This window comes from Pseudopodoces humilis, chromosome 5 (assembly GCF_049639895.1).
Source record: "Pseudopodoces humilis isolate 2021_Gansu_Grassland_sample_001 chromosome 5, ASM4963989v1, whole genome shotgun sequence".
Classification (NCBI taxonomy): Eukaryota; Metazoa; Chordata; class Aves; order Passeriformes; family Paridae; genus Pseudopodoces; species Pseudopodoces humilis.
The window spans coordinates 25,365,842-25,392,937 of record NC_142204.1 but is presented as its reverse complement, the minus strand read 5'-3'; the positions used below and the strand labels follow the sequence as shown (position 1 = coordinate 25,392,937).

The 27,096-nt window shown below is 43.5% G+C and overlaps 1 protein-coding gene across 5 annotated transcripts in view; it reads left to right on the top strand.

Annotated features, from left to right (window-relative positions):
• Positions 1 to 27,096, top strand: part of TCF20 (transcription factor 20) — a 129,525-nt gene that overhangs the window by 62,778 nt on the left and 39,651 nt on the right. For 4 of the 5 annotated variants that reach the window (XM_088055433.1, XM_014256664.2, XM_005527681.3 and 1 more), the window contains one exon: positions 20,870 to 26,491. In XM_088055433.1, the coding sequence (XP_087911559.1) occupies positions 20,906 to 26,491 (5,586 nt within the window). In that variant the 5' untranslated portion in view covers positions 20,870 to 20,905. Of the gene's footprint in view, positions 1 to 1,633; positions 1,721 to 20,869; positions 26,492 to 27,096 lie in introns of those variants that run through there. The other variant, XM_088055434.1, reaches the window with a different exon arrangement.

The window sequence follows — 27,096 nt, the reverse complement described above, 5'->3', positions numbered from 1 at the left end:
GCACATGTAATTATTGTCTGCTCTGGTTGTTTTCCCCAGACTACTGGCTTCATTTTAGGCTTATCTAGATGGAATTTCAGCCAGCCTCCAAATTATTTTTGACAGATAATGCATGGTATGAGATGTGGTGGTTTGTATTCATTTTTCATAAAAAGCAAGTCACCTGTGGAGGAGCCATTAGTGAAGTTGTCAACTGGCTGTGCTTACAACACAGTCCTCAGCAGTTCATTGCCTTTTGGATGAGCTCTGAGCAGAGGCCTTCTCCTGGAATACAGCTTGCTGAGGATATGGGAAACAAAGGTTGGGAAACAGGACAGTTATTGAAAGTGTCATATCTGCTCAGTAAAGTTCCTGGCAAAGCAAGTTTTAAATGATGCTTGAGCTTTCTCTGCCCAGCATTTAAGAGCTTCACAGACTGCCAGCCCTACTGCGTTTTCACGTGAAATGTTCTGAGTGGCAGATGGGAGGAAACTGTAATGTCATATAGAGCTTCCTTTGCTGCCATACAGGCTTAAATGAAGGAGGTGATGATTTGACAGGCACTGCATCCTTGCTCTACAGCTGCTCCATCCACCAGTCTCCTTGCCCCCTTGCTCTCAAACCCAAAAACTAGCGAATAATCTGAAAAATGCGTAATTGTCTCTCCAGCACGGAAGTGCAACTAGACACACCGGACTCTAAAATGCAAGGCCAGTGAGGACTCGGAGGGCTGGCAGTGCCGCTTCCCATGGTCCGGGCGGCCCTGGGCTAGCGGTGCGCGGGCAGGCGGGCTGCGGGGCAGAGGAGCCCGGGCACCGCCACCTCCATGTTGTTTCCTGAGATCCCTGCGGCTCCGCTGAGGCACCTCCGATTCGGGGCCCGCCCAGCCCCGGCGTACGGCCCGACTGCCGCCTCGAGGTGTGCTCCAGGGCTCCGGGCCGGTGGAGAGGCGTCCGGGCCCCGTGAGGGTTCGGCCGCTGCTGTCCGCTCCGTGCCTGCTGGGGAGGCCGGGCCGACACAAATGAGCAAACGGAGCAAAGACGGTTCTTAAAATGACTTGGGGCAGGGTGAGGGTGGCGGCGGGGGGGGGGGGTGCGGTGGAGGAGAGGGTCGGTATTGATTTATGAAGAGAGGGCAATGTGAGTTGGCCCGGTGCCGGCGGAGAGGGGCCCGGAGCCCCGGTGCCGTCCGCAGGGGCGCGGTGGTGTGGCACGCGCACCGGGCGCGCCTCGCCCACGTGCTCCGAGCGCGCGGGACGGCCCAGGGGGGGTGGGCGGCGGCGCGCGGCTCCTTTAAGTGGGCGCGTGGCGGTGGGAGGGGAAGTGGCTCCCTCACGCGCCCCCCCACCACCCCCTCCGCGCGCGCGCGGAGGCACGTCCCTGCCTGCGGGGGCGCGCACGCACGCGCCGCTCCCCCTCCCCTCCATCCCTCCCTCGCCCGGCCGGGACTCTCCGCCTCGCGCCGCCGTTCCCGCTGGCGCGCGCGCTGGCTCCACCGCCGGCCGCCGCCATTGGCTGCCGGGGGTCAGGTGACCCCGTGTTATTTCCTGTGTGTGTGTATGTGTATGTGTGTGTATGTGTGAGGTGTGAGTGAGGGGAAGAGGATGGAACCGGATTCCCCCGCGCCCCCGCCTGCCCCCCGGCCCCGCCGTCCCCGCTGCTGAGCCGCCCCCGCCCCGCCCGCCCCGCCCTCCGCGGCGGAGGGTGCCGGGCACGGCGGCGGGGGTGGGGGGGTGTCTCAGGTAAGGGGTGGCCGCGCTCGCCCGGGCTGTGTCGGTGTGTGTGGGAGGCCTGGGGAGGGAGCGCGAGCTCCTGGCGGGGAAAGCCGAGGTCGCCTGGGCGTGTGGGAGGGGATGTGAGGGTCTCATCAGTAAGTTGGAGAACGAGAGCTGCGTACGAGGGGGGCTTGTGAAAGGGCTCCTGGGTAGTTTAATCTCTCGGCCACCTCCCCCCCCCCCCTTTTTTTTTTTGTGATGTGTTTTGTTGTTTTTTTTAAAGAAAAAAATGTTTGTTTACGTGTGTTTGAAGAGGCCCTCGTGCTGCCTGGTGAGGTGTTCACCTGTTTTCCTGTCCCGGAAGAATGGGGTTTTTTTGCAAGAATTGTGAAGTTGTTGTGGGGATTGGTGTTTTCGTTGAAGAGATAAACGATTAAAACTGGTGGAGAAGATGGATGCACAGTGCTCATATTGTAGTAGGTGAACAGGCTGTGTTGGTAATGCCTGAGGTTTGTAGTGCCTCTCTGCTTTTTGGAGGCTCAACGTAGCCGTTGCTTATCTGCAGAGATAATCAGGATATAATGTGTTTGGGCTGCTGTGAGGATCAGCTTGTCTTCTGTTAATGGTGCTTACCTTGCTGGAAGTTGTGTTTTGGGCTGCAGTTGGAAGTTATTTTTCCTACCTTGAGGGGAGGAATAAGAGCAAGTTATGTAACATAAGTGTTTTAACCTATGTATCAGAGCTGCATAATGGTACTGGGGCTCTGTTATTAACCTGAAAATAAGATGTTTGTGTGTGAATCAACAAGTGACTGTCTCTGTGGGTAGATTTTGCTCCACCAGAATCCTTTATTTCTTGTATATTGCCTTTTCCTTCATTAAAAGGGTAAGCACTTTGATTAAATTGCAGCATTGTTTTCTGTACCATTCAATTTTTTTAAGTCCTGCTTTGAAAAAAGGAAAATAAGAGATACACCTGCGAGGGGATTGAGTTTCAGAGCTTTCTGTGTTTAGGTTAGCATTCTGAAAGCTATTCATGTCTGTGTCGCTTGTTGCCATCTGTTGCTGCATGCACGGGTAATTCTTTGGAGAGTATGATTTTTACCATGCCTCCTGACCAATAGATGTGCATGGAGCAGTTGGACCACCTCTGCTCAGATTTTATAGAACAATAAGTGACTGAATGATGGAGATGCAGCAACTTCTGGGTTAGATTTGTAGCACATTGGCTGAACTCAATTCAAGAAAAACTGATCTCTTTTACACATTTTCTAGACTTTTTTGTCAGATAAGCTTGTTTTTTGAGACTTATTGATGGGTATTATTACATAGCTTAACCAACTGCGTTTGGTTAAGTGTATTTGTATGTGGTAAATAATTTTTGGAACTGTTATTTGAGTTTTCACTTGTTTTGAAATGGTTTCTTTTTATTTTTTTCTTTAAGTCTACATCTTTAGGGTTCCATGTTAGTTCACTTTGAGTTGTTTGAAGGTGTGTTATTTGATCTTAGTATTAGGTTCTATTGGCATTTTAAAAGGCATCTGCATTAGTATACTGCAGAGAGAATTACTATTAAAAAAAGTAAAAATATTTATTCACTTAGTCATCTGTCTCTTAAACTTCGTTAATGCTACAGGGAGGATAGTCATTCCTCATTTCTGCAAATTGCTGGTACATGAAATGAGTACTGTGTATTCTGGTTAAATTAGCAAGCAAGTTACTATGCTATTTGAGTGAAAATATGATAATTCCTTTTATGTAAAAAATGCTATTTTCCTGTTTACTCTTTTAAATCTTGTAGTTTTGGGATAGCCTTTAAGCTTTGTATTGTTAGGTTTAAATGTCTAGGGGGACGTTCTTGGACTTTTTTGCTGGTTTGGTATTCTTCAGACTACTTAGCTTTAAGTCTGTTAGCATCCATTCTAGTAGAATTGTGTGTGTTTTGACATAATTTGGGTTTTGACCTATAAATCAGTTTTCAGAGGTTTTGGGGTTGATGAAACATATACTTTCGTATACCTTTGCAGCTTGGGGCAGGTTAATCATGGTTCCCAATGTGAAACCTGTAGGAGCCGCTTCATTGTTAGTGACTTTGATAGGAGATCAGATGACTTTTTTGTTTTTGTTGTTGTTCCTTTTCTTTGTTACTAATGCTTCATAAAAGTACCCTGAAGTGATTTTTTTTATTAAAGAGTAAATCTGTTTCTATAAAACGTAAGAAAGATGTAAAGGTTATTTAAATGAAAGAGAACTTACTTGTGTATTAGTTGTAAAGGAGACCTCTTTTTATTGTCAAAAGAAGCTTCCTTAATCTTCAGAGGAGGAAATAGGCTGTTACTAACCTGTTTGCTACATTTTAAAGGACACTCAGATTGTAAGTAAAAGCATTCTTAATGGTTCTGTATCAATCTAGGATTGATACATGTATATTTGTAGGACAGAGTGAAATGTGTAGGATTTTGGGTTTTTTTTCCTCCGTCTTGCTTCCTGTTGTGGAAATGTGTGCAAAGACAACCCTTTGGGCTCTTAGGACATGTTAAAAAGAAAATCATTGCATACCCCCTTTCTCCCTTTTTGGGCCACGTTTAACTAAACCGCCGGTGAGGCACAGCAAAACAGCAATAACACTGCTCTTGGAAGGTCCCTTCGAAAGAGTTGCAGTGCATATGTCCTGTTGCACCAGCTTGGCATGGTGCTATCTGGAGTGAGGGCATAATATGTAATAAACTTGAATAATTTCATGCTGCTTCCTTGGCTTCTCTATAATTTGATATAAAAGTATGTAAGCATTTATAGCTGGCTTTTGCATATCTTGCCTTTTGGCACAGGGCATGCCAGATCTCCATTTGGGTGAGATAGCTTTTTAATTAGAGCATGTGTTTATTTTTTCATACCTTTTTCAGTTACATTTTATACTTACAAAAGGTATTACACTCATGTATTGGGAACCGGAGTTCTTATCAGTTACAAAGATTTAGTAACATTTTTGGCAGTGCTGGCTTGTCAGGCTTCAGAGCGTACCTTAACTGGCTGTGTGAGACTTTTTGTTACTTGTTCCCGTGGTTGGCCTCTGAAATGGGAAAGACCATGGGTGGCAGTTTCTGAAGAGCCTACTAACTGATTTGTTGATGGAGACTGGACTAAGACAAATCAACTCTTCCCATTCAAGAAATTAAAGCTGCAGTTTGATAGCAAAAGATGGTTTTTATTGACTGTTTTTGGTGAGATCTCTTTCAAAATAACCTTTTAATTTCTGGTTTAGCTTTTCGACTTCTAAAATCAAAAATAAAGTACTTAGACCCACTTCTAATAGTGTTGATATGCTATGTAGAATTTTCTTTATTGTAGAAAAGTGTTCAGTGTTACTGATAGAGGACACAAACATAATGTAAGCAGAGATGTATACTTCTCTAAAATCATGCAGGAGAGGCTACTGCTCTCCTGGGAATAGCCTCCCTGTAGTAGGAGCTGATGTTCAATTCTGTTCTTTTCAAACTTTTCATACTTACTAAAAAAAAAAAAAGAAAAAGGTGGTTCCGTTATTCTTATGACCCAGGTCCAGTTCCTTACAGTTCTTGACTAGACTTCAGTCTTGGCTGAACTGGAAAAATGGAAGATGTCTTACAGCCATGTACAGCAGTGCTGGTACATCTGTGTCACACTGGTGTCTTGTCACAACACTCCTTGATTGCTTCAGCTGAGCTTTTCTGCTGATGCTTACCACTGAGATACATATTGATTTGTTTGGGGTCACTTAGAAAAGCATGTAACATTCTTCATTATGCATGTATATGGGTTTTCTTTCATTTTAATAACAGAAAAGGACAAAAATAAAAGGCCAGATCCGAACACTCAAAAGTCAAGACTGACATTTAATCAGAAGTGGATTCTGTTTAGCCCTGTTGGAGGATAAGATCTGCTCTGGGTGTTCTAGAGTCTGTGATTTGCTGCCTGTTTGCTTTTGAAGACAAAAAAATGCAGAACTGCATTTTACCAGCTCTTGAAAGTTTTCTTGCTGCCTTCATGAACAGCAGCACAAGCAGTCAAACTTCCAGTTTTGGATACAACAGAGCAGTGATCTTGCAGTAAGATTCCTGTTTCTTCTTGCCTCTTACCTCAGGAATGGAGCTAAGCAGTGGTATCTAAGAATGCAAGCATCCTCTTGTCACCTGGTGACAGTGAGTATGCTTGTTTTTTCCAGTGCTTTTTGTGCTTCTGTTACCACAGTGTTTGTAACCTGTGATGATTTTGGAAGAGTGGAAAAAGTGTTACCAGGCTCTTTGTCAGGGAGCCCTGGCTTGAGTCCCTTGAGATATGACCTGTTTTCTGTTTGGGAAGGCCATTATTTCTTGCCTGAATTGTGATGCAACAAATTGAAAAAATCTAGGAAAATTACTTTCTTTCCCCCTACCTCTTCATTACAAGCACACAGCATGCCTATGTTCATACCAATAACTGTGTATAGAATTAATTGCATATTCTGTGCTGGAATACGATGATTTATTTTGTAGTATTTTACTAGTATGAACTCAGTCATCTAATTGCTAGTAAATTGAAAATCCTAAACAGAACCCTCTGATGAGCTCTGCTAAGAGCTCAGTACTTAGCTAGAAATTGTATAGGGAGCTACTATGCTGGAAGCTTTAGTACAGTTTATTGGAAGTATTGTTCATATCACTTTCCTTGTAAAATTAGATGCTGCAAAGTGTCTTGTTAATAGCTTTTAACTGATCTAAAGACTTTGTATTAGCAGAGCTGACTGAATGGCTTGTGTCCATGTACAGCATCTCTAATGACTAGGAAAAAACATACCTAAAACTTACTAGCTGAAAGAAAAATACATGCTGTAATACTTGCCAGAATAGGAATAAACCTTCATACACCATAATGAAATGTGTTAATCAGCCTTCAATTCAATATCTGCAGTTTGCTGTTAACTTTGGTTAGATGCCTGGATACACTTGAATTTCCATGAAGTTTGATTTGTTCAACAGTGTTTTCTGTAATATGTTTCCAGTTGTTCTGGAATAGTGAAAATGCTATGTGTGATTTTTAAAAAAATAACATAAATGGTTATATGATAAGTGTAGTGAATACTCCGTGATTAACATTATGTTTTCTGCTGGAAATACAAAACATCAGGGCAGAAACAGTCTAGGAGGTTCCTGGAGTGTGTGTTCCTTGACACAAATGATTAGGTAGAAAACTAGGAAAGGCACCTGCTGGACCTGTGGTTTGTGAACAGAGAAGGACTGGTGGGTGATGTGATAGTCAGACGCCATCCTGGGCAGAACAATCACACAAGGATAGTTTTCAGTTCTTCAGGAAGTAAGGAGAGGAGTCAGCAGAACTGCTACCTCAGGCTTCTAGAGAGCAGAGACTCTGGCCTGTTGAGGAGCCTGGTTGACAGAGTCCCTTGGAAGGCATTCCTGAAGGGCAGAGGAGTCAAGAAAGGTTGAACATTCTTCAAGAAGGAAATCTTAAAAGTGCAGGAGCAGGCTGTCACCATGTGCTGAAAGATAAGCCAGCAGGGAAGACTGGTCTGTCTGAATGGAGAGCTTTGGCTGGAACTTGGGGAAAATAAAAAGAGATGACCCTTGAAAAAAGGGGCATTAAACTCAGGATATTACAAGGATGTTGTTAGGCTACACAAAAAGAAAATTAGAGGTCTAAAACCCAGTGAGAACTTAATCTGGCTGCTACCATGAAAGACAATAAAAATGTTTCTATAACATACATTAGCAACAGAAGGAGGGCCAAAGAGAATCCTTTATAGGATGTGCGGGGAAACAGAGTGACAAAGAATGAGGAAAAGGTTGAGATGCTTAATGCCTTTTTTGCCTCGGTCTGTAATAGTAAGACCAATTGTTCTCTGGGTATCCAGTCCCCGGAGCTGGAAGACAAGGATGGGGAGAAAAGCTCCTGTAATCCAAGGGAAAATGGCCAGTGACCCTGCTACACCGCTTACGGGCACTCGGACACTGATAGACTTGGCAGAAGTACTCCCTGAGCCATCAGCAGTCCCAGCTACCTGGGGAGGTCCCAGATGATTAGAAGTTGACAAATGTGATGGCTGTTTACAGTAGGGGCTGGAAGAGATCTGGGGAGTACAGGCCTGTCAGCCTGACCTCTGTGCCAAGGAACGTCATGGAACAGATCTTAAGTGTCCTCGTGTGGCATGTATGGGACAACCAGGCCTTGTCAGGGTATGTCTTTAGGAAAGTCAAGTCCTGCTTTACCAACCTCATCTCCTTCTGCAACAAGGTAACCTGTTTAGTGAATGAGGGAAAGGCTGTGGATGTTGCCTACCTAGACTTTAGTAAAGCTTTTGGTAGTGTTTCCACCGGCATGCTTCTGTAGAAACTGGCTGCTCATGGCCTGCATGGGTGCCCTGTTTGCTGGGTGAAAAACTGGCTGAATGGCCAGTCTCGGAGCACTGGGGAATGGAGTTGCATCCAGCAGGTGGCTGGTCACAAGTGGTGTTCCCCAGGGCTCTATGCTGGAGCCAGTCCTGTTTAATGTCTCTATCGATGATCTGGGTGAGGAGGTTGAGTGCACCCTCCGTTTGCAGGTGACACCAAGCTGGGCAGTGTTGATCTGGTGGAGCGTAGGAAGGCTCTGCAGAAGGATCTGATCAGACTGAGTTGATGGGCCGAAGCCAATAGTAGGAGGTTCAACAAGGCCAAGTGCCAGGTCCTGCACTCGGGTCGCAACAGCACCATGCAGTACTGCAGCTGGGGGCAGAGTGACTGGAAAGCGACCCAGTGGATTGACAGCAGCTAAACATGAACCTGTGTGTGTGCCTAGGTGGCCAAGGCCAGTGGTAGCCTGACTCCTATCAGATATAGTGTGGCCAGCCCCTCACACTTGTGAGACACCTTGAATCCTGTGTCCAGTTTTGAGCTCCTCACTACAGGAAGGACACTGATGGGCTGGAGTACAACCAGAAAAGGGCAATGAAGCTGGTGAAGGGTCTGGAGCACAAATCTTAGGAGGAACATCTGGGGGAGCTGGGATTGTTTAACCTGAAGAAAGGGAGACTCAGGGAAGACCTTCTTGTTCTCTACACTACCTGAAAAGAGGCTGTAGCCAGGTAGAGTTCAGTCTCTTCTCCCAAGTCACAAGCAATAGGAGAGGAGGAGATGCCCTCAAGTTGTGCCAGGGGAGGCTTAGATTCCATACTAAGAAATATTTTTTACCTGGAGAAGTTGAACATTTGAACAGGTTCCCCAGCGAAGTGGTGGAGTGACTGTCCCTGGAGGTGTTTAAAAAGATGTGTAGACATTGTGGTAAAGGGCATGGTTTTGTGGTGACTTTGACAGTTCTATGTGAGGGGTTGGATTTGATCATCTTAAAGGTCTTTTACAAGCAAATGGATTCCATGACACTATAAACCATGTCTTTCCCTTTTGTCTCTCATCTCGTATTCAAGGGAAAAAGAGTCAACAAAGTCAACAGTGTTCTGTCATGTTATGTAAGTTGGTTTGGCCACTATCAGCTTCACCTATTCCACTTCTTGTGTGGAGGTTGTGAGGTTTCTCTCCCTTTTCCAGCATTTTTGCATGAAATGTGTACATCTGATTTTCTGATGTTCTTGATCCTGACCACAACTTGTCTGTATTGCTACATAAAATTGGTCTTTTAAATAGGTCTTGGTAAGTTTAATAATAATAGAAGCTAAGCAGGCAGTAAATTACATGGATTGGGTAAAATTGTTACAGAAGGAGGTAGCAGATTGTCTTTGTATTGCAGGGCATTGCTGAGTGAGTGGCAGATTCTCTTCTGTAGTGTTGGAGAGCGGAAGTAGCAGGAGCGTAATTGAGAATTACTCTGAAGTGATGCTTTTTATTTTGCATGAGAACTGAATTGTGCTGTCCTTACCTCCCTTCTATCTAGATCACTGCATTTTAATGGAGAAGCATTTTATCCCATGTTACTCTGAGAGTGTGTAAAGAGAACTCTGCTGCAGAGTTGTTTGTTTGCCAGCTATGGTAGGGCACTGGTTTTGGTGATGAGCTGGGGGTCCATTGCAGTGTGGTATTCTATGTCTTTACAGTTCTGACTTCAGCTAATACCATATTTTCTTTGGAGAGCAGGGATTCTTGCATTCTGGCCTTTTTTCCTTTTGCTCTGTGTACATTTGGTGTCTTTCACCTTTTCTGCATTAGGTATATGTAATATTGTTGTTATCAGAGACAAAACTGTTCTTGCTTGCGAATTGCTTGGTTGAGTACATTTTTATTTCAATGATGGTATGTCTCGGTTCCAGAAGACAGGTGTCTGCTAGGGAGAGCAGGAGCCTCCCTTGGGATGAAAGAATGTAGACCCCCTCCCTCTGAATTATTATAATTTTGAAATCAAGGGGCCTTTAGGCAGAGATCTGGGGATAGGAATAACAGTTCTTTACTAGTATAACCAGGCAAACAAACAACAATAACTACAGCAATAACAAGAAAACAGAAGCAGGGACCCCGTGACAGCTTTCTCGGCTGAGACGGGATGGAGGAGAGGCTTTGTTTTCACAAACCCCCTCGGGCAGTCAGTCCCGGTGCTCCTGCGGGGCTCCGAGGAACAGTCGGCTGGAACAGCAGGGATGAGCTGAGATCCTGGGCCGGTGGCTGAGGTGTATCAGCAGCTCCGCGGCGGTGCCTGGCACTGCCACACGTCCCGGCAGGACAGGGGGTGCGAGGCCACCAACAAAGAGGGGAGAAGGAGAAGAAGCAGCAGCTCCGTCTGGGTGATGGCGAAATTCCCTTCTCTCCACCGCAGCAGCTCCGCGACCCAGCAAAGGAATGTCTTCCCCCGAAGCCGAAGAAAGCCAGCCAAAAACTGTCCCCACCCTCCTTTCCTGCCCCTTCCCCCGCCCTGGGCCCGGCCACTCTTTGTCCTTTGTTGAGCACCCACTAAATATCCACAGTTAGGTTGTCTCCGCAGCTAATGGGTAAAAATTCCACGGGTAGGCCGGAACAACAAAACAAAAGACAAACAAACAAAAAGGACACCTAACCCTCGACATGGTAGTATCCTGCAGTTAGGATATAGAAATTTGACTTGTCACGTGTTCATTTTGTTTGTTTCCTTGTCTTTTTGCCTTGCAGGAATACAGCTTATTTTATGTTTGAAAGGTGGAATTTGTGGAAAACCAAAAGGGGTGTATATATAATAGAGCTGCTGAAAATAGCAAGGGGAGGAGAAGAGGTTTATTATACGTATACTCCACAGCATAGTCAAAACCCTGTCAAAGCTGGTGGAAAAAGAAAACTTCAGTAAACCTGGGTCAAACTCACCAACGAAAGCACATCTCTTAGCTCAATGAGAAACAGCATTAGGGAGTTTCTGAAAGTGGAAGGGAGGAGGATTTAGGAAATAAACTTCTTTGCTTATCCACAGAACTGTTATGTTTATAAAGATGTTATTGGTCTGTGCTTCCTCATGGAATTTTGTCTCTATGTGTGCATTGCCTTTCTGGAATGAGCTAAGGAGTAAGGTCCTTTTGCTTCGTTGGTTAACAGGACTTGAAGAATTAAATCAAGAACAATTCTCAAGGTGAAAGTCATTTAGTTGCCATCTTTCTAGCTGAAACAAGGTAGCAAACTTCATTTTTTCATTGAAAGTTGGGATGTTTTAGAGCAGGGGCAAAAAGAGATCTGTTCTTTACTTGGAATAGAAGACTAGGACTACATTAGCATTATAAAATGGTTGTATGTAATTCATTGTGTATGGTTTATGTTAATTGTACCTCTTTATTTGGCCTCTTCATGAGGGGAGATAGGTGGAGACAGAAACAGTAGACAAAACTTCTGGTTTTGTTTTTTATCTCCTCCCTGGTGTACAAGACAAATGACTGTAGGAGTGTGGGAACTTAAGAGAATGGTGGGACTGATTCTGAGAGTAGTGGACCATCTAAGCTCCCTCTGTCTTTCTTTAAAATGTTAACTCTAGCATTTCCAAAAATTATGCCCTGAGTGCAGTATCTTTGTTATCCTCCACTAATCAGTATTTACAGAAGTTTTTTTCTTCTCTGGTTTTGGATTCATACCTACTCTTTCCTTTCAACTACTGCCTTCCTTAAGGGTATATCCTCTAGGACATGACATGGAATACATGTAGTGGAAGCTTTGTTTCCAGCTTCAAACGCTCCTGACATTATCACTGTGGTGATACAGAAATCATCTGGGGAAGGAGAAAGCTTTAAACCCTGGTTGTGAGAAGATCTGTAATTGTAGGTCATTAATTTCTGTGAACTGCTTATGCTCTTTAGAGTTAATTTTGTGCCTGTGGTCTGGTCTGACTACTGCTGACATTCCCTGCCTTTGGCTGTGGCAACAAAACTTGGAAGTGTGGAGTGTTGTTTTTGGTGGCTTGAGTTTAAAACCTAGATTTTTTCAGACTTCAAAATGAGATGTGTTAGAAGTTTAATCACTTTATGCTCCAGCATTGTGTTGTGCTGCCTTCTCTCTCCTGTGTCTGTTGGTTATGCCAGTGGAGCTGCAGTGGAGATGCATAATGAGGTGGTGCAAGAAACTGGTCCAATCTGAAAATTTCAGAGAAAGCCTGCAGGGGTGGGGATGGGTAGATAGGAAGGGGGAGGACCTCCTTAAAATAGTACTACCTCTGAAGCAGTCTCTTTGTAGAATTATTTAAATGTATAAAATTATTTTGTATTAATCTGAACTGCTTGTCCTGTCTCCATGTAAGTGTGGTCTTAGTCACTCCCTTTTAGTCTCAGAAGACAAAGCTTACTGTAAGAATGGGTCTGCTTCAGTTTGTGGCTTCAACATGAGGCAGATGCTATGGAATCTGAAGTGTGGAGAAATGAGCAAAGTGATATTTAGAGGACATAGGTTGTAGGAGACAAGGAGAAACGTTAGGCAAAGAAAAGTTGTTGTTCTTCTAGTGTGAAAATCTTACAAATGCTTTGAATTATTTTTTTTTCATATATTTTTTAGAGAAGTTCAAACAGTTCTTATGTTTGGGAAAAATAAGATTCTGTCCAGTTTTTTTAATCAGTAAACATTATATGGCCTTGACTGTATTTTCTTTTAAAGTGTGCCATAGCAATAGTATTCGCAGACGTTCCACACTCAAAGTCCTCTTAAATCTGCATTGATTTAAAGGTATGAAGTGCTGAATTAATAGAAAGAATAACCTTAGCTAGTGAAAATTTAAAGTGCTAAAGCTAAATTTTTTTGTCTTACTTTAAAGGAACAAGAGCTATCTATAAAAGGATTGGAAGGTATAAATTTGAGTACAGCTTTTCTGCAATTGAAGAGTAATTCTTTAATTTGTTAGTTTAGGTAGATCAAGGTTATATTTCTACCTGATTTTAATGTTACTGCCTATAATGTAAATAGGTGGTATTGTCTTCAACGCTGGTTTTATCCTGATCAGTGGATATCATTCGTGTGCAGGGCATAGCCTCTATTGTAATAATACTTGCACATAACTGATACAGATTTTATGTCAATTTATTTCATTTGCCTTGAGGAGTTCCCAGGGATCTTAGTTACAGGCTCATTACACCAGACATGGTAAAAAAAGAATAAAGAGATTTAATTGTATGGATTGTGTTGAATAGAAAAAACAGACATATTACAGGTACTATTAAATATGACCCTTATAAGTATGCATCTTAGCAACTTGTCATCAAGCTGGGGCTACTGCTTAGTATGAAAAATTACAAAAGCTAATTAAAAATAATGTGTTAGGATGGTGGGCTTTTTTTCCCCCCCCACTGTATATTTCTGAGGGTTTTAGATACTGGATAAATTTCTACACGGAAGGTGGGAGCATGGGCAGGTAGAACACTGCTTGCACTTTACTGCCTTCCTCTTGCAATTAATAATTGACTTCTCCTTTTCATTGTTTTGCAACTGAAAGGTGAAGGTTTAGCGAAAGCTGCGGTGCCTTTGCTGAGCCTCCTGTCTTGCATGTCTCAGGAGGAACAGATCAGAAGTGGTTCTTGAAGTGGATGTTCAGATTTTGCTGTGTTGGCAGAGCAGATATCATGTTTGACTGCTTGAGGACATAGGGGGTATGGATCAGGTCAATTTGCAGTAAGAGGTATGTAATGAATTGATGAATTGCCAAAATTTTTGGAGGATGAGTGAGGCGGATTAAGATGTGCAGTCAGCTGATCTGGAGGCTTGGGGTGGGGGGGGGAAAGATGAGCTGAGGGTTCAGTATTATTTTCATTTTGGTGTTAGGAAGGGTAGTTCAACTCTTGTGTAAAGATGAAGAGCCTTTTAAATATGAGTTCCTGATTTCAAGTGCCCTTCAGTAGCCACACCACTTAAAACAGTTCCTGCTGTGTCTGTTTTGCTGGTACAGATGTTTGTGTAATGATACAGTGAATGGATCTGTCAGGTCAGAAATGGCTTTTCTCCCTCACCAAATTTTCTGGACCGTATCAGTTCCCTGATCTGACTTGTTTGTGAATGGCTGTGTTAGTACCATAGAGACAGATGGACCTCTTCAACTGGGCTAGAGAAGATTGACCCTACATGTGAAACTAAAATTGTTGTCTTAATCTTTGACATAAAATGGAATCTGACTGATTTGCATAGATTCTTATTAAAATAGCAGTGTCTGTCAGAAATTTGGATGGATAACTTTCAACAAGAGGTTGGTGGATTTTTTGAAAGCTTTTTAAGTGCATCTGTGCTGTTGATTGAGACTGAGAACCAATGGCATAGTAATAAAATCAGATGTATACAATCAGCCAAAATTCTGCTGAACTTTGATCATTTGTTATATTTCTAGAAATACATGTTTTCATAGTACTGCAACTTAAATACTGGCTTACAACAGAAGTTGTTCTTGTCAAATTTCTTTCCTCATGTTTAGGAGTATGAATTTAACAGCACATTTCACTGAAAGTGCAAAGCTAAACTGGAGATGGTATTTTAGTTTTGTTCACTTAGTGAGTAAGGAAAACTTGCAGATGCAAAAATGTCTGTATTTCTGATTTGGTGTTATACAAGTGGTTTTTAAAAAAAATATTTTGGATGTAAAGGAAGAAAGCAGCAGCCAAGTAATAGCCATATGCAAAATTTGATTATTTTTTGTTGTCATTTGTTTGCATGATGCTTTTTATTATAGCAGTTGAATGCTCTGGATATGTACACTCACTTAGGCTTACTGTGGTTGGGCTTTTTCTGTGGTCACTTAAGGAAATAAATGGAAAAATAAGTGAATGTGGATTTTATCTAGCACAATAATCTCCAGATCATTCCCCTCCTTCAACTGACAAAGCTCACTATGCTCCTTCTGCCACGCTCATCTGTTCCTCACCCATTCTGTAAGAACCATTTCCTTAATTGTTTGGATTTAAGCTGATACATACTGACTTTCTGAAAAGCTGCACAGACATTTTGGTAAAGAAGGCACAGCGTCTCTGTGAGGTGATGTAAGCTAGTTACAATCCACTTCACCAAGCTGTAGCTCATTTGAGGAACTTTTATCAAAAAGTTTTCACTAGGAGGGACAAAATTAAGTTTTGGTGTCCTGTTTTTTTTGTCAAGACCAATATTTCCACTGATTTGCAGGACGTGTTGCTAATATGTGTTATTGATAGGTACTTAAGCATGTGTAACCATTACATATGGTTTCTAAGATATGCTGTGATTTTTTAGAATTATAAAATTTGGTTTCCATTAATGCAGTATTCTGGGTTTAATTTAATTTTTATATATGAGATACTTCAGTTTAGCTACTTCCATAGGGTCTGTCACTCTCTGTGATAATTAACTGTATCCTGTTTCAGCTTTGAGTGTTGTAAGGTTTGTTTGACAGAATATATCATGATGGCTTAGTAAGAGCCAGATCTGACTGCAGTTTTCTCTAAAAGTGTGGTAGTGAATAATATCAGAAACACAACTTTCTGAAAAAAGGGAGCAGTGAATGTTACTGCTTGGACAAACTGGTGACTGACTGAAGGGCTGTCTCGGTTTACTTCAACAGCACACCTAATGTTGGAAACAAGTCTCAATTATTCTCCCTTTTCTTTTAAAAAGGCATCAAATGTAGAAGAAATAAATTGTATCTGTTACTTTATTAAATGACTTAGGCTTGATCTTTAAATTCATCTTCTTGTGGCACTGGTGGCTGATTTGCCTTCTCTTAAAAGCAGCAGCATTCCTCCAAAACTGAAACAAGGTCAGTCTATTCCCAGCCATTGATCAGGTGTGCGAGTAATAACTCTGTACCTGCAGAAATGAGGGTTAGCAACTTGGCCTTGACAATATAAATGTTATATATATTTAGTACATGGAAATCCTTTTTTCCTCTATTTCTGGCTGAATTTGGAGCATACTCATACTCAGGTTCTGGCTTTTGAGACTGTTTTGGTTATGTGTGTTCTCTGCTAGTTTAAGAAGATACAATGAGGAAGGACAAAAATAGTAATTTTTGCATTATGTATGAGTTGTGGCAAGAAATGGCTGCAAACTTATGTACATCTCTGTCACTTGCACAGCATTTAGCAGGTGAGTCCATTTTAATCAGAACCCTAGACATTCTATAACCCTCCCAACTTCTTTGTGTACATTGGCCTATGGAAAATACCGTCTTACTGTTTGTCACCTGCCTGCAACTACATTTTCTTTCCTGATAAGCATGCTAGGAAGTGAGAGGCTTTTGACAGAGCACTAGAGATATATTGCATTTGACTGCTGCCTGAGACTTCTCTGCACAGATGGATCGTGGTAGTCAACCCAAATCTAAAGAAAATGTAACGAAGCGGAAAGACCTCACTTATGTCCTACTGGATGAGCTGGTGGTGGTTTCATTTGCTCCTTTATAGACTTATAGTCGAGAATTAGGCGTGTCCCTACAGTATTTTGGTTTTTAGCTGACTTGTTATGAGCTGTCTGTAGAGATGCATTACTGTGTTGGCATCAGTGTTGCGTGGGGAGATCTGGGCAGCTGTCCTGGTATTTGTTTGGTCTTTGATAATCAGGACAGAAAGAGTTTTAAAGATTTATGTGGTTGTAAAAGAAAGCATAGCATGGTATATTGCAGAAGATCGTCTGACAGAGTAATCTTGGTATGGGAGTACTGATGAATTCTGTTAATCAGCACTGGTCAGGTGTACTCTGATACACTCTGATACTGATGCACTCTGATGGAGGAACCATTGAAAGATGCTTACATGCTATTGACTAACATTGGATAATCTTGTGCACAGTGAGGTCACAATGCAGTAGCTTCATATTTTGAGGAGCTCCTATGTTAACAAAGTTCTATGAGGCTGTTTTGAAGGATTAAACAAGATAGAAAATCTGCATTATTGCTTGAAATAACTCCATGTTTCACAAATAAGTCTGAGATTTGGGTAAAAGGACCTATTGCTTCTTTCTATTCAAGACTTCTGTTCAGTGATTATGTAAGTGAGGCTGTTTTTTATCAGCCACACAAGCTTGTAATGTGCTTCCTTTGTTCCTGCCAGGTTGAAGGCAAATTTTGATTACTGGGCTGTTGGGGGAGAAATGACTGTGTTGAAGCAGAGTGAAACTGCTTAGCCCAGTGAGTGTAGTCTGCAGTGTCTAGATGAATATGCTTAGATGGCTCTACAGCTACAGGCTATAAATACTTTAAAGTCATGCAGCTTTACTGAGAGAGCTGCATGCACGTGTAGCAACGGTGTAGGTGTGACACTGGAATAGTGAAAGCTGTGCCAGACTCTTACCTTCCCTTTGAATAAACGAAGATGTTGCATATTATGTGTGTTGGAAAGCACTGTAAATGTGTGTAATTTGTGGCTGTTAATAGAGCAATTGTTTGGAGGCAGGACTTTGTCCCTTCTGCTGGGGATGGCATTATGGATGTGTACCACCATTATGGAGTTTTATATGATGGTGTTGTAGTCTTTAGTTGGCAGGTGGTACATTGTCCTCTTGAGATTGTGCATAAGGAGGAGTATGTACCAACTGAAAATGTTTTCTTTAAAGGCTTCCAGTAAAAAATTAATAAAATAGATACTTTTTTTCATGTGGATGGGGGTAGACTTTGAAGGCCTTATCTGTCTGAATGTATTTTTTTAACAAGACTTGTCCAGGGGATTATTCTCAGTGGTTTTGCTGAGAGCATAGCACTTCTATCTAAGCACTTTACAGGGCTGTTACTATTAAGAAAGGCTATTGCAGTAGTAATTGTAATAGTTCTGTATTTATAGCACATTAATGACAGGAAATGTGCTATATGTCTTAAGTTATCAGTGATGTAATGGGTCGGAGCACGTCTATCTTTTTTTACTCCTGTTATTAATGAAATGCCTTTTTTCTTTTTGGCAGCTATTCTACTGGTTATGTTACTCAAGTTAGGATCCTTGTGAGATACTCAAATCAAGTATTGTCCTTATGAAAACTTCTTATCTGTTTGTCAGGGTAAATTCCAAGATTGAAAAAAAATAATAAATTGAAGGAGAAAAATATGTTCTCCCTGTTTTGAGTTAGCATATATAATGTCTGGACTAAATAAATGTTACATGATTGCATGAGATTATGGAGGATAAGAATTTGTGCCTTGGTTGACCTTTACTGTATCTCTGTTCTTAAGGGCATTTTACAGCATCTTGTGCGGTTTCTATTCATTATATAATTAAAATTACTATTTTTTTAATAATGAAGAAGTCCTAAGAATGTTTGCTAGTATTGTTAACATACATTAACTTGAAAACATAGCAGTTTTCAAGCCTGTTGGTAGAGTTACAGAGGATGAATATCATTCAGAGATTAAAGGTTTTGTATGATGTAATGCAGAAGAGACTTCCTGAGATCTTGTCCAGACTATGCAAAGTAAGCTTTGGTAAAGTCATGTTTAAAAATTGAGTCTGAGATTCTGTGGGAGACTGAGCCTGTGAGAGGATGGAGATGTTGCTTTCATGAAAAGAGGATGGATGCCAAGCATGTGATAGCCAGGGCGTGCACGCAGTCTCCATGGCACGTGAATGTTGCTGATTGCAAAGCCCCAAACTGCTTATCTAGAAAAGCTGCTTTTAACATCTGCCAGTTTCAGTAGATGTTCTCTTACCTTTAGCTTGATAACTTTCTTCTATATATGGGGGGTTTTTTTCCTTTCTTCCCCCCTCCTCTTTTTTATTTTTTTTTTTTTTTGCCTTTACAGCAAGTCACACAAAAAAAAGAAAGAAGCTTGCCTTAGATATCCCAATTTTAGTCCTACCCCAACAGGGCTGGAACTTCAAACTGATGAAACATCAAAAGCAGTGATTCAGAAAAAGGAGGAGGAGCTTATCCATAATAAGCCTGAACTGGACATATTGGCACAGTGTGGCATTCATGGAAGTGTTATTCATGTGATATATGTAGTCTTTAAAATGCTAAAAAAGTGGAAGTTCAGCAGAACAGCAGATCTCTCTTATGACACTTAGAATATAAGATTAAAACAGCAGTAAAGTTGACTTCCTAGAAGAAAGAGACAGAATTTGAAGTATTAACAATTTGACAGTTCTCTTTTGATTCCAGTAATATTATTATGTACATCAAGCTGCATGAACCAAGGCTGCAACACAAAGAGGTCTTTGAATTAGAGGAGAGGGGCTGCAGAGACATGCAGTGCTGTGGGGTGGTTTTGTGCCTGTGTGTTCTGTAGCCTACACACACAGATAGTAGAAGATGAAAGGCTCCAGTGGTAGAGTTAGCCTTCTGTAGATAATATACATGTTAATAAAAAAAAAACCTTGGGAGGCAGATGGGAAAAAAACTGGATGCCAGATCTTGCCTGCATCTGATTTGTGTGCCTGGTTTTTTTTTTTTTGTGAGTTTGGTGATCTACTTGAACAAAATTTAAGTGCAAAGTTAGAATTTAATTCTCAGTGGGTTCAGCTGAATGTGGCACACACAAAACATGGCTAAATATGAAAACATAATGCAGGCAAGCCTTCCAGGAAGTCTCCAATCTGAGGAGTTGGGGTTCTGTTTCCTGGAAAAGTGTTGAGCATTGTCTTAACATTCTTTTAAAGGAAGGAGTCTCTCCAGGTGGCTTTATCCATATTTTTTTTCAGGAAGAGAACGCCACAAGGTGTTTCAGACATAAAAAGCTTTTGTCATCTGTTATTTGGGGGTTTTGTTTTGTTTGGATGGTTTTGATTTCTTGCTTTGTTTGGCTTTGGTTTTTAAAAGCAGTGTACTTGCACATACTTGTTCATTATTGTGCTTTTCTTAATGCATCTAGTAATGTGACAGGCTTTTATAGAGGGACTAGCCAGAGTTCCCAAACAATTCTGCAGTTGTGGTCCAGTCCTTGAGGTTGAGTTATAATTCCACATATTGAATATGTTGAAATACAGAGGAGAGCCTTCCTGGAGTTTGTTTACTTATGTGTTGATTATATAAATGTAGATGATCCTACACGGTATTCCAAAATATATATTATGACTGGCAAATGTTTTCATTTGTGTTTCATTCAAGGTAATAGAAAAGTCCTGAGCAATGAAGTTGTAGACTGTTTTGCTCAAAGAGAGTGAACTTGTTTCAACTTTCCATCCTGTAAAGCAAAGCAGATGGCTGGGGGGACAAAATGCGATGTGTTGGTTTTCACCTAGGAGTGTCACGGGAATTACTCAGGAGCTGAGCACTGAGTATGCTGGTGCCAGTTCTTTCACACACGCTTATGTAGATCCTTCATTGGGTTATCTTGTTTTGAGCTGTGGTCAATTGTATCTTGAGTATTTGCTTATAGAGATCTTTCCCTGTGTGAAACATAGGTCTTGGATATCATTCCTGTGGTAAATCCAAGTGTGGTTTGAAAGCATTGCAGGATTCTTGTCACATCTTTAAGCATGGTAGCAAAATACTTGGATTATTCCCAGTATTAGCCATAGGGAATAGCTGGAGGGTGAGGATTGCTCTCCTTTGCTTTGCAAATATTGTTGGAAGTTTCTCTCTTCAGGGGCACATAAACACAGCCAGTTAGTACATGATGATGGGGATATATTAATGCTGAAATGCACTCCAGCTGGTAGTAGGCTGCTGGCCTGCATTGCCTAGAAGGTTGGCAGGTTGCAATAAGAGGGTTTAAACATTGATGTACCAGGAAGTAGAAGAGAAATACTAAATTTTAATTGCTGTTAAAACAATTGGGAAATTGAGTGGGGTACTGGTGTGACTGGGAAACATATTATACCTTTTTTTTTCCCTCTCTTTTTCTCCATATTTAGGAGGGCTTTCGAGCTGCCGCTCTGCTGCTGAACAGCATGCAGTCCTTTCGGGAGCAAAGTAGTTATCACGGAAACCAGCAGAGCTACCCGCAGGAAGTGCATACTTCATCCCGACTGGAAGAGTTCAGCCCCCGCCAGCAGGCCCAGATGTTCCAGAGCTTTGGAGGAGGTGCTGGCAGTGGACGTCGTGGAGCAACAGGAGCCTCTACAGCAATGCCTGGTGAGAGCTCTGGCCATCAGAGCTACCAAGGTTTCAGAAAAGAAGCAGGAGAGTTTTACTATATGGCTGCCAACAAAGATCCAGTGGTGTCAGGAGGGCAGCAGCCGCCTCAGCGCAGGCCTTCTGGACCAGTACAGAGCTATGGGCCCCCTCAAGGGAGTAGCTTTGGGAGTCAGTATGGGAGTGAGGGACATGTGGGCCAGTTCCAAACACAGCACTCGACCCTTGGGGGTGTATCCCACTATCAACAGGATTATACTGGTCCTTTTTCTCCAGGGAGTGCCCAGTATCAGCAGCAGGCTTCTAGCCAGCAGCAGCAGGTGCAGCAGCTGAGACAGCAGATCTATCAATCTCATCAGCCTTTACCCCAGGCTTCCAGCCAATCTGCTTCTAGCACCTCACACTTGCAGCCAATGCAGCGTCCATCCACCTTGCCTTCCTCTGCTTCAGGCTACCAGTTACGAGTGGGTCAGTTCAGCCAACACTATCAGCCACCTTCGTCATCCTCTTCCTCCTCTTTCCCTTCCCCACAGCGTTTTGGCCAGTCAGGACAGAATTATGATGGAAGCTACAATGTGAATTCTGGGTCGCAGTACGAAGGCCATGCTGTGGGTTCCAATGCACAGGCCTATGGGACCCAGTCAAACTACAGCTTTCAGACTCAACCGATGAAAAGCTTTGAGCAGTCTAAGCTGCCCCAAAGTGGGCAGCAGGGGCAGCAGCAACAGCACCCACCTCAGCACGTAATGCAGTATTCAAATGCTGCCACCAAACTCTCTCTTCAAAGTCAAGTGGGACAGTACAGCCAGACTGAAGTTCCTGTAAGGTCACCAATGCAGTTCCATCAAAACTTCAGTCCAATCTCTAATCCATCCCCTGCTGCATCTGTGGTTCAGTCTCCAAGCTGCAGCTCTACGCCTTCTCCACTCATGCCAGGTGGAGAAAATCTCCAGTGTGGGCAAGGCAACATGTCCATGGGTTCTAGAAACCGAATCCTGCAGATGATGCCTCAACTTAGTCCTACACCATCTATGATGCCAAGCCCCAACGCTCATGCGGGTGGATTCAAGGGGTTTGGACTGGAAGGACTGCAGGAAAAAAGGCTCACAGATCCAGGACTGAGCAGCCTGAGTGCCCTAAGTTCTCAAGTTGCCAATCTGCCCAACACAGTCCAACACATGTTGCTCTCAGATGCCTTGGCACCTCAGAAAAAAAGTTCCAAAAGATCATCCTCTTCCAAGAAGGCTGACAGCTGTACCAACTCAGAAGGCTCCTCCCAGGCAGAGGAGCAACTCAAGTCTCCCATGGCAGAGTCCCTGGATGGTGGCTGTTCCAGTAGTTCAGAGGATCATGGGGAAAGGGTGAGACAGCTGAGTGGCCAGAGCACCAGCTCAGATACCACTTACAAAGGGGGTAATTTAGAGAGGCCCAACTCCTCACCAGCACAAGGCTCTCAGAATGAGCCATCAAAACTCAGCAGCAGTCCTGCAGCTAGGGAAGATGTGGCCTCCCCTGATGGGAAGGAAGCTGTGGTGGCTGTGGAAAATGCCCCAAAAGTGAATGAAAAGGCAGTTGGGGTGATTGTCTCCCGGGAAGCCATGACAGGAAGAGTAGAAAAGTCAGGTGCACAAGATAAACCTGCGCAAGATGATGCTCCCACAGCCCCTCAGGCACCAGCTAGCACTAGTGGAGCAAAAGAAGCTGGGCATGCAGGGACACAGCAAGAAACTCAAGGAGGAGGTAAAGGGAGCAAAAGTGGCGATAACACTAACCATAATGGGGAGGGGAACAGCCAGCCTGGTCATGCAGTTGTTGGGACAAATTTTCCTGCAAGAACAGAATCTTCCAAGTCTCCTGGCAGTTTAAGATACAGCTACAAGGATAATATAGCTCCTGGTATACAGAGAAATATTGGTGGCTTTCCACAGTATCCGTCTGGTCAAGAAAAGGGGGATTTTCCAGGGCATAGTGAGCGCAAAGGCCGCAATGAGAAGTTTCCTAGTCTCCTACAAGAGGTTTTACAGGGGTACCACCATCATCCAGACAGAAGGTATTCTAGGAATGCACAGGAGCATTCTGGGATGGCTGGGAGTTTGGAGGGAGCCATGAGGCCCAATGTTTTAATTAGTCAAACCAATGAATTGACCAATAGAGGCCTCTTAAACAAAAGCATGGGGTCCCTCCTGGAGGGCCCTCACTGGGGTCCCTGGGATAGGAAGTCTAGCAGTGCAGCTCCAGACATGAAGCAAATAAATTTAGCTGATTACCCTATTGCTAGAAAGTTTGATGTGGAGTCTCAGTCTGCTGCCCATGAGGCAGGAGCACTCTCAGAGAGGAGATCAGTGATCTGTGACATTTCTCCATTAAGGCAACTTGTAAGAGATCCTGGCCCTCACCCCATGGGGCACATGGGTCCTGAGGCCAGAAGCGGAAGGAGTGAACGCCTTGCCCCTGGCTTGAGCCAGTCAGTAATACTCCCTGGTGGTTTAGTATCCATGGAAACAAAGATGAAAGCTCACAGTGGGCAAATAAAGGAAGAAGATTTTGAACAGTCAAAGAGCTCAGCTAGTCTCAATAATAAAAAAGCAGGAGACCATTGTCATCCCACTGGCATCAAGCATGAATCTTTTCGAGGCAATGCCAGCCCTGGAGCTGCAGTCTCTGATGCTGCTCCAGACTACATGCCCCAGCAGGACAGCAGATCAACACAGATGAGACGAGGACCTGGCAGAACTGGAAGGGGTAAATCACCCTCTCAATATCAGGATCTTGCTGATAAGCTGAAAATGTCACCAGGCAGAAGCAGAGGCCCAGGAGTAGATCTGCATCACATGAACCCACACATGACACTATCTGAAAGAGTTAGCAGGGGTTCCTTGCATTCTGTCTACCCTCAGAATTCAGAAGGCCCATCTCTGGCTTCAGCATATCACACAAATGCTAGGCCTCATGCTTTTGGTGACCCCAACCAGAGTCTGAATTCCCAGTATCATTACAAGAGACAGATATACCAGCAACAGCAAGAAGAATACAAAGATTGGGCAAGCAGTGCTGCTCAGGGTGTGATTGCTGCAGCTCAGCACAGACAGGAAGGAGCAAGGAAGAGCCCAAGACAACAGCAGTTTTTGGAAAGAGTAAGGAGTCCCTTAAAAAATGACAAGGATGGAATGATGTACCTTCAAGGTAGCTCTTACCATGATACTGGAAGCCAGGAAGTTGGGCGTTGTGTCGTGGGGAGTGACAGTACTCAGAGCAAATGCACCGAATTGAAACACGGCAACCAGAAGTTGCAGCATCATGAATCTGGTTGGGACCTCTCTCGGCAAACTTCTCCTGCCAAAAGCAGTGGCCCTCTTGGAGCAGCCAACCAAAAAAGATTTTGCCCTCAAGAAGGCGATGGGCATCGACGAGAGGAATCTACAGATTTGCCCAAGCCTAGTAACGCTATGCTTAGGCTCCCTGGCCAGGAAGACCAGTCTCCTCAAAACCCATTAATTATGAGGAGGAGGGTCCGTTCTTTCATCTCTCCTATCCCTACCAAAAGACAGCCACATGATATGAAGAACAGTGGCAGTGAAGATAAAGGGCGACTGATGACTTCAGCAAAAGAAGGAGCCGATAAAACATACAACTCCTATGCCCATTCATCTCAAAGCCAAGATGCTGGCAAGTCAGTTGCAAAGGGAGATTCCTTCAAGGACCTGCCAAGTCCTGATAATAGGAATTGTCCTGCTGTTTCCCTCACAAGCCCAGCAAAGACCAAAATACTACCCCCAAGAAAGGGGCGAGGATTAAAACTGGAAGCTATTGTTCAAAAAATTACATCTCCCAATATTAGGAGAAGTGTTTCTACCAACAGTGCTGAAAGTGGTCCAGATACTGTCACTCTTGATGACATCCTGTCCCTCAAGAGTGGACCTGAAGGAGGAACTGTGGCTGGACATGGACCAGAAGCTGAGAAGAGAAAAGGAGAGATGTCAGATCAAGTGGGGCCAGCAAGCCAGGAAACAACTGGTGAAAAAACTGTTCCAAGATCTTCAGAAGACTGGCAAAGCAGTGAGGATGATAAAAACAAAAAAGAGGTCCCTGAAACTGCCAGTATTAGTAAAGAAGGAGCAGGATCCAGTGCAGCACCACCATCTTCTCAGAAGTCAGGTGGTCAGGGAAGGTCTGATGGATCTGTAAGTGGAGCTGGAACTCTGACCTTTTCTGACTCAAAAACAATTTCCCCTTCCAGTGTGTTCATTTCTGAAGCAAATCCAAAGTCCGAGGAAAAAGATGGAGATGTGACAAATATTTCACCCAAGCCAGATGGTTTCCCTCCAAAGGGATATTTCCCCTCTGGAAAGAAAAAAGGGAGGCCAATTGGGAGTGTGAACAAGCAGAAGAAGCAGCAGCAACAACAGCAGCTGCCTGTGCCCCTGCCTCCCCCACCAGCACCATCACAGCCTGCAGAAGGGGTGGGTGCTGGTGAGCCAAAGCCCAAGAGACAAAGGAGGGAGAGGCGAAAACCTGCAGCACAGCCACGCAAGCGGAAGCCTAGACGGGCTGCTCCAATCGTGGAGCCTCAAGAACCAGAGATCAAGCTTAAATATGCTACCCAGTCTGTAGATAAAACTGACTCCAAGAATAAGTCCTTTTTCCCTTATATTCATGTGGTAAACAAGTGTGAATTAGGCGCTGTGTGCACAATCATAAATGCGGAGGAAGAGGAGCAGAACAAATTGGTGAGGGGTCGGAAAGGACAGAGGTCTTCAACACCCCCTCCTAGCAATGCGGAGAGCAAAGTGCTGCCCACCTCAACTTTCATGCTGCAAGGCCCTGTAGTAACGGAGTCTTCTGTCTTGGGACATCTGGTTTGCTGCCTGTGTGGCAAATGGGCCAGCTATCGTAACATGGGTGACCTCTTTGGTCCTTTCTACCCCCAGGATTATGCAGCTACCTTGCCCAAGAATCCACCTCCAAAGAGGGCCACAGAAATGCAGAGCAAGGTCAAGGTACGGCACAAAAGTGCTTCTAATGGTTCCAAGACAGATACTGAAGAGGAGGAGGAACAGCAACAACAGAAGGAACAAAGAAGCCTGGCTGCTCATCCCCGCTTTAAGAGGCGGCACCGCTCTGAGGACTGTAGCGGAGCCTCTCGGTCACTTTCAAGGGGAGCTTCTTGTAAAAAAGCAACCACTGATGGTGGCAGTGCTGGTGAAAAGACTCCTTTGGACTCAAAACCGTCTATGCCCACTTCAGAAGGTGGCACTGAGCTGGAGTTACAAATTCCTGAACTACCTCTTGACAGCAATGAATTTTGGGTCCATGAGGGTTGTATTCTCTGGGCCAATGGGATCTACCTGGTCTGTGGCAGGCTCTATGGGCTGCAGGAAGCTGTGGAGATTGCAAGAGAGATGGTGAGTACCTAACCTTGCTATACAAAATTATTTTGTTTCAGTAGCAAGTATATGCCATTTGGAATACTGTTTTTCCTTGTTCTTCTCTCATGTCTTAAACAACAATCTTTTATCTTTAATAAATCTCTAGTTATGTCCTTTTGAGGGCCTCATTTGGATCTTTGCCACATCTGGTCAGTTAAGATTTTTTTGGACATCAAAAAGCTGGGTGCTTATTACCTAGTGAAAGTTCTGGATGTCCATAGGCTTTTTTGTGACTACATTGATCTCTTTGCCCTTCCTTCTTCTATTAGATATTTAACGTTCTCTAGGGCTCTTCTTCGAGTCATAGAGTGACGGGACAAGTGGTAGCAGACACAATTGCAGCAAAGAAAATTCCAGTTCAATTAGGCAAAAAATTCCAGTGAGGACAGTCAAACATTGGGTTGAGGGAGGGGAATTGACAGAAAAGCAGTAGAATGCCCTGGTTTTGGAGATGCAAAATTTGGTTTTGGACAAAGCCTTTACATCTGAAGTTGGATCTGCCTTCAAAGTTGTCTCTGCTTTCAGCAGGGGCTCCTTCCAGTGTGAGTTACTCTGCACTGTAATAAATGACTACGTAACTT